The sequence below is a fragment of the Planococcus citri genome, chromosome 3 (genome assembly GCF_950023065.1).
Source record: "Planococcus citri chromosome 3, ihPlaCitr1.1, whole genome shotgun sequence".
In the NCBI taxonomy this organism is placed as follows: domain Eukaryota; kingdom Metazoa; phylum Arthropoda; class Insecta; order Hemiptera; family Pseudococcidae; genus Planococcus; species Planococcus citri.
In genome coordinates, this window is record NC_088679.1 from 32,282,463 (window position 1) to 32,295,110 (window position 12,648).

The 12,648-nt window shown below is 33.1% G+C and overlaps 1 protein-coding gene across 4 annotated transcripts in view; it reads left to right on the plus strand.

The window, feature by feature from the left end:
* LOC135841570 (fasciclin-2-like) overlaps positions 1-12,648 on the plus strand; it is a 194,385-nt gene that overhangs the window by 170,656 nt on the left and 11,081 nt on the right. For all 4 annotated transcript variants that reach the window (XM_065358579.1, XM_065358582.1, XM_065358581.1 and 1 more), the window contains exons 4-11: positions 2,558-2,823; positions 2,945-3,315; positions 3,401-3,563; positions 3,692-3,922; positions 4,006-4,147; positions 7,704-7,832; positions 7,926-8,197; positions 8,304-8,496. In XM_065358579.1, the coding sequence (XP_065214651.1) occupies positions 2,558-2,823; positions 2,945-3,315; positions 3,401-3,563; positions 3,692-3,922; positions 4,006-4,147; positions 7,704-7,832; positions 7,926-8,197; positions 8,304-8,496 (1,767 nt within the window). The remainder of the gene's footprint in view (positions 1-2,557; positions 2,824-2,944; positions 3,316-3,400; positions 3,564-3,691; positions 3,923-4,005; positions 4,148-7,703; positions 7,833-7,925; positions 8,198-8,303; positions 8,497-12,648) is intronic.

The window sequence follows — 12,648 nt, forward strand, 5'->3', positions numbered from 1 at the left end:
CTTTTTTGAAGCTCTCACAATTAAGAATTGGTTTTTTATTGATTTTTTTTTTTAGAAGTACATAAATGAACTTTTAATGTTTTTGGAATGAACATTTTGTGAAGTGTAGGTAACCACCTTTTTTCAACGTTTGTTTGAAAATTGTCAATATTTTTCGTTAAAAATGTAGACAGTTATTTTAAAAAATAATTTGGTCTAAAAATTGAAAACTGCAGGAATATTAGCGAAAAAAGCACGGAATTTTAAAAAATTAGCGATACTCATAAAAAATTAATATTTCTAGGTATGTACTTGAAGTTCACATTACAAACATTTTGAGTGCTAAAGTTTATTTTTGGATTTTTGACGAATTTTTAAAATTTTCAGAATTGAAAAAGTTGTTTTTATGATACCAATTGTTTTCTTCCCTCCCTAGTTTTCGACAACTAGCTGTACAGTTTTAACCCATTCTGGAACTTCCATTTCAATTTTTTCCAGGAATTTCAAGTTATTCTGGAAAAAAACGGCTTTATTTTATTTGAAATTTACAAATTGGTCAAAAATTAATTTTCGAACTGGACTCAGGGTTGATACTGGTGCAAAAAAAATGAAAAATCATGAAAAAAGTGAAAATTTTCATTCAAAAACATGAAAAAGCACGAAATTTTGGTGTTGAAATTTCTTACATTAAAATTTTTTTCTCAAAAGCTTTAGTCTTTCACTTTGCTAGGACAAAATTGAAAATTTTTTTAAAAATTTGCTCCCTCGCGTCGCTGGGGCAAAAAAATTTTTCATCTTTTTGAATTTAATTTTTTTTAAGGTATAAAATCGAAAAAAGCACGAAAAAAACGAAAAGTGCAAATTTTTGATTTTTGATTTCGGTACCGAACAGTAGAATTTTCGGTAACTGCTTGCAATGGTCGAAATGGTTCCCAATAAGCTCCAGTAAATGTTCTGTAGATCCCTAAATTCATTTTTAGGTAGTTCTGGTCAATTTAAAATTTCAGCAGCCAATCGAAATCTCACTAGAGGCTCCAGAATGGCCAAAAACTAGTGGTTTGTAACTTTCGCAGGGGGGGGGGATTGAAATTAAGTACATGATTATGTAATTTATTCACTTTGGTTCATTTTGTTTGAAAAAAAATGTATCCAAATACAACATACATAGTTGAAAAATCAGCATGAAAACAATTTTTTTGAAAATATTAAATTTTGGAAAATTCGTCAAAGAACTTTTCTAAGTGCAGTTTTTCATCTAAAATTTTGATTAAGGTAATTTGTTCTATTGGTTTCGTTCAACGGGGGGGGGGGGGTGTAAATTCAGAAGGTTTCTTTATTTGTCCAACTCGTAAATTGTAGAAGCTACGAATAATGATTTTTAGAAAAAATATCACTAAAATGAACAGGTTTTGTTGCGATAACCTTTTGCCTTTCATTGAAATTTAAAAAATTATCAACACGTACCTGATGCCTAATCTTCATGGGTTCGCGAATTTTTTGGAATTTTTTCTGAATTTCAGTCCTAGACAAAACGTCTTCTGTACAAAATTTGTTCACTTGTGAAAGTTTCGTATCTTAGATTATGATATTTTTTTCTTGTAATTTTTTCATAGCTCTTTCAATTTGCGAGTCAGGCAAAATGTCATTAAAAGGCAGTTTGCTCGTTTTTTGAGCGCTACCCAGTCTCATGGCTGAGAAAAATTTTGTTGTTTACTTTATTGAAACGTAATTTGCCCCTTGTATTTTAAAAATGGACAATTGGACAACACTTTTGTGTGATTTTTTTTCCAAATCTTAAGTATCTGCATTTCATTTCCTGGCACTCTGTAGTGTATATTTACCAAAAATTCGTATTTCGAGTCAGTTGTGTGCAATTTACGTAATCTAAAAAGTGGGTTGAGAGGGAAGAAATATCCAAGTACATATGTAGGTAGTAGGTATGTAAGTAAGTACCAGGTACTCACTACTCGATATAATTTCGTATAAAATGATGAATGCGGTTCAGTTTGAAAATATTCGACGAATTTTTACGACGTTGAAAATCAAATAAAGTAGCTATCGTTAGAACAAGAGAACCGCAATTACGTAATTCTACCTTCACCTTTATTGATAATAATTTTAATATGCACTCGTAGTACATATTTGGACGAGAGACGCAGAAAATAAATATGGGAACGATGCGTGAAATTTTTCAAAAATTTGTGAACTTTCGGCGTATGGTCGATGTCGTGTTTTGGTCGAATGAGTTTTTGGGAATTGTTCCGCGTTAAAGGACACACAAGGCGATGCCAGTGACTCTGCATAATGAATTAAAAATAATATTAGATGGTTCCGCTTGATCTATTTTTTTTTTTTTTTTTTTTTTTTTTGGTGAAATAAATTGTGTAATCTTGGAAATTACCTACTGTGTAGGCTGTATGCATCGTTTTTACGATAATCACACGCAAAAGTCCCATCTGTTTTAGAAATTGTAACGCTGCCAAAGTAGTTGATACATGATTATAAATCCTTATCACGTGTGCATCATGTTCGACTTATAAATCTAGACGAATAATGGTTCGTTTAATTATTATTACAGAAACAATTACTTTCACGAATGCACCGACCGATCAATCGGCGCAAATTGGAACCAGATACAAAGTCAAATGCCAAGTCGAAGCTATGCCCCCGCCAACGGTCGAGTGGACCAGGAACAACATGAAATTGCAAAACAATCAGCTATACGTTTTGGAAGCCGACGGTCTCGTTATTAATAATGTCGCCGAATCGGACGATGGAGAATACCGATGCGAAGTTATGGTCATCGATACCGGCGAAGTGAAGAGTAGAGTTATCAATTTAGAGGTGAGTGCTATAACGGTGTGGCAAATTCCCATACATGTAATGTCGAATGTGTATTCTAATTTGTAAGCTAGGCGAATCTCGCATAATAATCGAATATCTCAAATAATATCTTATTGCGTAGGTCGTCGCTCCACCTAAAATAACCAACAATCGCGATATTATATGGGTAACCGAAGGAGAAAAAGCTCAAATTGTTTGTAACGCAACTGGAAAACCGAAACCTACGATTACATGGACGAAAGCGAATACGAAACAAGAAGTCTCGAAAGGAACCGACGGAATTTTATATATTGAAAAAGTCATCAGAGACGATACTACCGATTACGACTGTAAAGCTGAGAATAAAGCCGGAGAACAAATATATCATTTTCATTTAAGCGTCAGATCTAAACCAGAAGTATTCGATGTAAAGAATGGCACCTCTCGTGTTGGTGAATTTGGTCAAATCCAATGTCACGTGTACGGTAACCCGAAACCTTCGGTTATTATTCGGTAAGCAAAGCTGTTCTTCGTCTCGTTAAACAAAAGAGAATTGTTGTTGGCGTTTGGTATTAATTTTCGTTCGATTCTTTTGCAGTAAATTCTCCGCTCCACGAACGACTAGAAGCGCAGAAGAATTACGTACGATTGTCGAAACCATTGATCATCCTACCAGAAAACACTCGGTTATCGCTACTATGAATTTTACCAAAGTTGAACTCATCGATGACGGATTATACGAATGTGCAGCTCAAAATGACGTATGTATTGTGCTACGTTGATTTAGAAATACGTACCTACTACGTTATTGTACTTTATAATTAGTGCGTACCGTACACCTCGAAGAAAATCATGGACATATTTCAAGTCGTCAATTTTCAATTTGTAGGTTGGCACCAGCGTTCGCAGCGTACATTTGACTGTCCAATACCCTCCAATCATAGATCCGGCTGTTAATATTAATCAGACGTTCAGCTGGGACAGAAGACCCGTTAATTTGACTTGTGTCGCCGAAGCTATTCCAAATGCCACCATCGCTTGGTACTTTAACAACAGAATTATCGAAAGAAACGATCAAACTTATCGTATTTACGGAAAAGGGTCTCCTTCTACGTTACAAGTGAGTGTTTTAGACTGCGTTTGGGGTGAAAACAATGCCGAGGATTAATTATTATACGTATTTTTTTTTTATTCGTTAAATAGGTCACTCCTTTAGATAGATCAGCCTACGGAATTTACAAATGCAGAGCTGATAATGAACTTGGCCAAAAGGAATGGACTATCAATTTGAAAGAAGCGTTCCCTCCTCAACCTGTAGACAATTTCGAAGTCAACACGACAACTGGTGAGTATTGACGATAAATAACTAGCGCAGTTATTGATTTGACCCGATTTTTTTTTTTCAAAAGTAAGAAAACCTCTGAGATATCTAGTCCACCGCAAAATTTATTGCTGCCCAGTCTCAAATTTACGTATCTTACGGGCATCTGAGGGTCTCAAAATTTTGATTTTATCCCAAATCCACCAATAAAAAATTTGCCTAAAACAATAAAATAGTAACTCTCAGAATAATTATAATATCGTCAAGCGGCAAAAAATCATAGAGCTCATGAGGTGTTTTTTGGGCTCCTAATTTTCAAAAAAGGAGGAGTATCGATAAAGCAATATTTGGCACCAGACAGTTATCGACTCGATCACTCTTAAAATGTTGTAATAAATGTCCCAAATACAAATCCGCGGTTAGTTAATCCAAAATGACCATTTTTGGTCTCCCAAGGGTTCCCAATGTTGTGAATAAAAAAAAACAATTTTGGAAACCATTGAGTATTGTTTTCAAGAACTTTTTTAGCGTAAAGTATCTGTTTGAACCCGATAAACGTTATGGAGGTGATTTTCCTATTTTAGACCCTCGGGGGCAGAAATTGGGGGTGAGGTGGGGTTAATTGTTGGAAAATTTTGGAACCACCATTTTGAACCTACTCCTTTGAACCCTGCTACAAAGCTTTTTACGATTTGTTAGCATCTAAAAGATCTCTATCTTATCAAATTTTAAGCTTAATAACATTTTCCGCGGTACTCAAAACTCCAAATTTCCAATTTTTCGTAATTTTGATATTTTGGGAAGCCCTGAACAACGAGAAATCTGCAATTTGCGTCAAACGTAACGTTTTGAGGTGTATTTTCAATTATCTGATGAAAAAGTTTAATTCAGTTTCTTCTATATTTGTAATTTTGAACCCTTTTTTTAGATCGCCTCACTTTAGACACCCCTAAAAAAGGCGTTTATGCATATGTTTTCAAATAAATTGAATAATTTACCTACTTACATTTGAAACACACTAAGAAGTGCTCGATAATTTTTCGTTTGATTTTTCCTGTAACTCTCATAATTCAGCTTTTTTGGGTCAAGTTCTGAGATCTTACTTTGTTGAAAACCTCCGAAAAAACGTTAAAATCACGTTTTCACGATTTCAACGATGTAAAATCTCAGCATTTGACTCTAAAAAACACAATAAAAGTTACAGAAAAAATCAAAATTCTCAAAAAAATTTCCAAAAAAGATCGAAAAACGAGATTGGGCAGCTACAACGTTGGGAGTCGTCTTTTCTAGTCATAAGTCAAGGTTCCTAATGTTTGAGCGCAATTTCGAGTATGCGCATCCAAATGGGTATTTTTTGGGCCCAAAATTTTCCTGAAGTGGTCAAAAAATTCTTGATTTTGCATACTCGACATTATACTCCCAAACATTAAAAAACAAGACTTGTGACTAGAAAAAATTATTCCCAAAGTTGTAGCTGTCCATCGCATTTTTTTGCAAAATTTTTTGAGGATTTTGGGCCCAAAAAATACCTTATTGAATAATTTTTTGAATATTTGGAGCTTATTCAAGGCATTTGAAAAAAATGATGTGGATATCCAAGTACAGGTTTTCGAGTGCATTAATTCCAATTCTGAAAGTGAATGATCCTTCACTCCAAAATCAAGATTGACCTATTTTTCAAGAGGAAGACTTGAAGTCCAAAATTTCAAAAAAATGTTGTCACTAGTTTGACCCAAAATCCAAATTCAGTCTAGCAGAGGGAAGATTGTGTTCAAAAAAATTCTCAAGATTTTTATTGTACATAGTACCTACATTTATTTTGGAATTAACGAATTTCAGAATGAGAATCAGCGATCTTGAAACCCTACATTTCAATACCCATATTGTATTTTTCAAAACTTTAGGCTCAAACTCTTCTCTTAATAATCAAATGTGGTTCAATTTCGTCCCCCCCCCCCCCAACAAAACTGATTTAGAATTAGAAATTTGAAATTCAAAACACATGTTGCATTATTCAAAATTTTCGGCATCAAGCCTTCTCCAGGAAGCTGTTTGGGGGGGAGGCAGGGAGGGACTGATTTCAGAATTGAAATCAGCGCCTTGGAAACCTGTAATTCAAAATCTATATTGCATGTTGCATTTTTAAAAATTTTTTGAGACTGTGGAGGTGGGTTCTGAAATACCAATAATTCGACATAGTTTTTTCTCCCATAACAATTGACATTGTCGAGTAATGGAATCACTTGCTCCCAAATTTCAATCTGGCACAATCTTAGACCAGGGTGTCTACCAGGTAGTGAAAGTAGTGAAAGTAGTGAAAAAGTAGTGATTTTGAAAGTCGGTAGTGAAAGTAGTGAAAAAGTAGTGATTTTCAGCAATTTTGCTTAAAAGGTAGTGAAAATGAAAAAAAGTGGAAAATCCGATTTTTCACACAAGAAAAATTTTTTAAAGAATGGATCATTTTTGTTGACTTTTTTAGAACTTATTGAATTACGTACTTTTGAAAAATTTGTCCCTCGCTTCGCTCGGGCTATTTACTCTTTTTTCGGTATCAATAACTTATTGTTCAAATTCAAGAAATGTTTGAAGTTTCAATCAGAAAAATACTCCCTTACCTCCATAAAAAAAACTTTTACTTTTTTAAAAATTAATCATTAATCATTCAAGTTTTTAAATTTTGAAGCAAAAATAATTATAACTTCTTCAGTCATCACCCAAGAAAACAACGTTTTTATACCCCTCAAAGTACTAATTTTCGATAGCTTTTTTGAAAATTTGTTATATTTTTTTCCAAATGTTGTTCAAATTTTCCATTAATTTTTTTTAAATTTTTATTTTGAAAAAAGTGTTTTATTCGCCCAATTTCATTATAGTAACAAGAACCTTAAAGGTGAAAATAAAATGAAAACTTGAAACGAGAAAATTATATTCTCGACATCCACTTGCTTTATAAAAACCTTGGAACGTTTGAAGACATTGGAAAAGCGAAAAATTTTAATGTAAAATTTTGCCTCGTCCACCCCCTTCCCCTCTTGAAAAATTCCAAGTGTTTAAAGAATGTCGTGCTAAAGTCCTGCTTTTTTATTTTGAAATTTTGTTAGACTAGACACCCTGAAAAATCACTGCTAAAAATAAAATAAAAACTTCATCTTTCATATTATTTGAAATTTCGAGTTCGCTCATTTTGTATTTTTAACATGTACACGTGAGAAATTGTACAACTTGAAAAAATGTAGCAATTGTTATAAAATCGTTGAATTGATTTCGAATTGATAAAAACGTGTACTTTACTCCAATGTAAAAAATTACAAAGTGCAAACCAAAAAAAAAAAAAAAGAAAAATCGCTCGTGTCTTGGGGGGGGGGGGGTAAAAATATTTTGGAAGACAGTGATTTTTTTGAAAGGTAGTGAAAAGGTAGTGATTTTCGGTCAAAAAATCCCGGTAGACACCCTGTAGACTGAAGGAGGACGGGTGGTAAAACGTTTCAAATCGCGACTGTAATTTTTTGTTTTTCATTCTTGTCATATTAGAAATTGAACCGAGTCAAGGATTGAAATTTATATGAATTTAATTTTGCAGCTACTAGCATCACTTTCAAAATCCAAGATCCGATGGAAACTGGAGGATTACCGGTCAAAGGCTACGTTGTTCAATACATAACGGAACCGCAACAATGGAACGAAGCTTCAAACGAAACCTGGGCTCGTGGTATGTTCATCGTTGAGCCCTATAATCTTCAAAAATACGGTTTCGATTCGAGATACACGACTCGAGTAACTTATCTATTTGCGAAATTTTCAGGCGCTTTATACTCGATCCATGATTTATTACCAGCTAGAAGATACACGTTCCGTTTCGCAGCTATTAACGAAGTAGGTTTGAGCAGATGGGGTAAACAGGAAACCAGACAGATGCCCGATCAATCTCCGCCCAGCGAACCGATCATAACGAACGCCATCGACGACGGAGCTAAATTCATTAAATTAGACACCGCCAAACAATTTGAACTTAAATGGAAAATTCCATCCAGTAACGGACTCGATATCGACAGCTACATGTTGAGATACTGCGTTGTAAGTAAAGTACATACATAAAAAGTACACCGAAATCTGCCAATTCTTGACCTACAAAAACGTGTTTTCGATCTGACTTCGATGTTTGTTTTTTCTCTGTTAAAAGGCTTCCGAAGATGAAAAAAATGATTTGTTCCCAATTACTTCGGCGTGTGTTGAAAAAACGTTGGGCGTTAATGAAGTACTATCGTCGTACACAATTAAAGACTTAACTCCCGATACTTATTACGTGGTGCAGTTAAGAGCCCACAATGGTATGGGAGACGGACCCCATAGCGAAAAATATTTCAAAACAAGCAGTGAGTATTGAACTTTATTTTCATTCTGCATGGTTACCTCTAATTATCTAATTAAAAATGCTTCGGTGTAGCGAGATTAAAGCGTACTGTTGTGGTATTGCCGGTGATTGGGGTATAATTTTCTTGACTGGTTGTTTCTTATTTCATGTTCCTTTTTTTAAAGCTATCTAAAGTGCCACTCTTTTTTTTAAATCTTCAAAATAGGAGTAGGTACAGTTAGTGTAGTTCGAATAGTGCTGTATACGCGTTTTTTTTTTATTTTTAGCTTTGTTTCTAGTTTAGTATTATTGGTACCTACCTATTTAATTAGGCGGGATGAAAAACGATCGAGGTTGGTTTGTGATCCATTTGCGACTGTGTTTTGCAAAGGTGAAAGAAGTAGAGCTTTGTGAATTGTATGCAATGTTCAGGGCTGTAAAAACGATATAATATCGGCATCTTTTTTATTTTTAGTTTCGGTTTCGGTTTTTCAGATTTTTAATGGGTAGAAGTGCATTCAGAAAATGAAATTTTCCATTTTTCATATTTTTTTTTGGCATTTTTACAAGTTTTGAGGCCATTGGATTTCCTTTTTAGGTAATTGAAATTCGTTATCAGTGTAATCACAAATTCGAAATAACAATGAAAATGAAAACAAAAATTCACTATTCACATTTTACAGAATGATTTAAATCGATTAGACTCGTAAAAATTATAAAAAAACACATGAAATGACAATGTAGCAAAAAAACGAAAACGTAACGTTATTTTAACGGTTTTGATTTTGGTTTCGGTTTCGGTTTCCAATTTTTATCGGTTTCGTTTTCGATTTTTGATTTTGTTTTTTCACCAAAAAAATATCGTTTGATTTCGTTTTGGTTTAGTTTTTACAGCCCTGGAGATATTGTTCTAATTGGTTACATATAGGTAACTATTTTACGTGCAACTTGGTTCGATGTTTTTTACTATCAAATCTGATACTTATACGATGATGAAGAAATCCGTTTCACTTCTACGTACCTGCAGTATCATGAATATTTATAAATACGAATTTTACGGTATTCATATAGCCAGCTAAATTGCATCTGATCGTGAATCAGATACAATCTTCCAGTATATTTTGGAAATGTCAAGTTGCATTCCTTGTCCGTGACCATGGTAATGTTTTCTCAAGGATTGGTTGACGAATCTTGTTCCGTATCTATGCATAATTTCTTACTCGTACTTCTTTTCGATAACCCCCACCATGATGCTGTCCACGAAAAATTAATACAGCAGTTTCGATGCACTTTTGATTGGTGGTTTTTCGTCGTCTTGATTTATCATTCTGAATGCACCTTGTTTTTCGGTTTGAAATGCACTCGTGTAATTTGACGATATGTAGTTGTTGTAGCTAAATTTCGTGTCCAGGTTTAATTCCGATTGAATTAAAATTAGAAATGAACTCGAGGTGTAGGGAATTTATGTACAGGTTGTTTTTTATATCACATACCTACGTGGGAGACTTTAGTTGTTTTCGTTATAGGGAATGAAATTAGGCAACAATGTACTGTACAGCATAGTTGCATAATTATTCTACTGTACGAATACGAATTTACCTAATTTGGGACGTTTATTCTACGCGATGATTTATTGTTTTTTTTTCTGTTTTTTTTTTGACAACTTAGGTATTTTTACGAGGATTTTATCCTTCAGAAGTGACTTCCTTTCACCTCTGCGTTCTTGATTTGCTTCGTCCGTATTATTTTGATTTAGCATTTTGGTGAATATTTTGAGATTCTAGATTTTTCGGAGAAATTTGGAATAATTTTGTCAATTTGAAAAAAAAAATCATATTTCCAACTTGAGATGGGATGTTTGATATCTGATGGTCATAAACTGGTCATTTTTGAGCTCAAAATTTGGTCATGATTTTTTTGAGTTTTGCAATAGTTTCAAGAATCCTATCAAATTGAGTCAAAATGTTGTAACAAATTCAAATATTTCTACGAAAATGTTTGTTTTTTGAACAATTTTTGAAGATTTTTGAGCCCAACAGTCCATGATTTTTAGGAGTTTTTCAACAGGCTCAAGCATTCTATCAAATTGAATCAAAATTTTGCAAAATATTTTTTCAAAAATGTTTGTTTTTTGAAGAATTTTAAAGAATTTTGAGCCCAAAATTTGGTCATGATTTTTGAGACTTCTGAAAAAGGTGCCATTCGATCGATCGCAATGAGTTAAAAGTTTGGGTGAAATTTAAAATTATAATTATGTATTTGGACGAAAATATGCATTTGAAGAACTTTAAACCGAAAAGTCACGATTTTGAGGTTCTTAAATAAGTGCCATGCAACCTATTAAAATGAGTCGAAATTTCGCGAGAAATTGAAAAATTTCTACAAAATGTCTTGTAGAACATTTTTGAATAATTTTTAACTCAAAATAGAGTCATGTTTTTGGGATTTTTGAAAATGGTGTCATTACCTATCAAAATGGGTTGGAATTTCGGAAAAAATTCAAATATTTTGACTAAAATGCTTTTTGAGCATTTTTGAAGAATTTTGAGTCCAAAATTTGGTCATGATTTTTGGGATTTTTGAAAAAGTGTCATGCAACCTATCAAAAAGGGTCAACATTTCGCGAAAAATTCAAATATTTCTGCCTACGAAATGTTTTGTAGAACAATTTTGAATAATTTTGAGCGCAAAATAGAATCATGTTTTCGGGATTTTTGAAAATGGTGTCATACAACCTATCAAAATGAGTTTAATTTGTAGGAAAAATTCAAATATTCTGACTAAATTGAATGCTTTTTGAGAATTTTTGAATTATTTTGAGCCCAAAATTCGGTCGTGATTTTTGTGATTTCTGAAAGTGTCATGCAACCTATCAAAATGGGTCAAAATTTTGTGAGAAATTCAAAAATTCTACGAAATGTTTTTTTGAAGAATTTTGAACCCGTAATTAAATTATAATTTTTGGGATTTTTGAAAAAGTGTCATGCAACTTATCTAAATGAGTATGTTTTTTTTTGAACATTTTTGAAGAATTTTGAGCTCGAAATTAAGGAATGATTTTTGGGAGTTTTGCAAAAGTCTCATGCATTCTATCAAATAATTGAGTCAAAATTGTGCCAGAAATTCAAATATTTCTACAAAAATGTTTGTTTTTTGAACAATTTTGAAGGATTTTAAACTCAAAATTGAGTGTTGGTTTTCGGGATTCTTGAAAAAGGTGTCGTGCAACCTATCAAAATGGGTAAAAATTTCTGAAGAAATTCGAGTAATTTTACAAAAATGTTTTTTAAACATTTTTGAAAGATTTTGAGCTCAAAATTGAATCATGATTGTTCGGTTTCTCATTAAAAGGGCAATGTGACTCATCAAAGAGAATTAAAATTTCCCAAAGAATTTTTTGAAGAACTTTGAGGCTAAAATTGGGTCAATTTTCCGGGCAGTTATCATTAATCATTATAATGTCTAGAAACCAATTAAACAAGCTGTTATTTTTCAAAAATACCCAAAGAAAATTTTGAAAGAAATTTTCAATTGCTGCAACTAGGACTTTCTTAGAGTTTTGTTTTTAACTTTCTGATTTCTATAATGCTCTCTCATTCTTGCTCCCTTATTTACGTTGTTGTCGAAATCCTTATGAATGAGTGATCTCTCTGAGAGTAGGAAGGAGTGTCATCGCTCATTTTTTCATAATTGAAAAATTTCACATACTTTCTTATCCCGTGCCTACCTAATCATGTAATCGTTGATAATGGTATATGAGAATAGTTTACAAAACGGCTGAATACCTTACCCACCCTTAAGTGTAATCTTTGTCGTTGAATTTCGTTCCCAACCAAAGAATGATTGATGGTTGAGTTTGTTATACGAAGTCGTGAAAGAAATTTTTCGGTATGATTGGTGTTCTGCATTGGTCGACCTCGACATTCGATATAATATGATTACGAGGTACCATTTCGTAGCATTGTATATAGCATTGGAGTTGGAAATATTGATACGCGATCAAATGACTTCAACATCTAACATTTAAAATACCTACCAAAATATTTCGAATAGTAGACTTAGAGCTATAGCTACCGCGTATACTTGGACGAATAACATTTTTCAATAATAATACACGTAATTGTAACATAATCGGGCTATTATAACACGATGGCCAGGTGTTTTCTTATTTTTC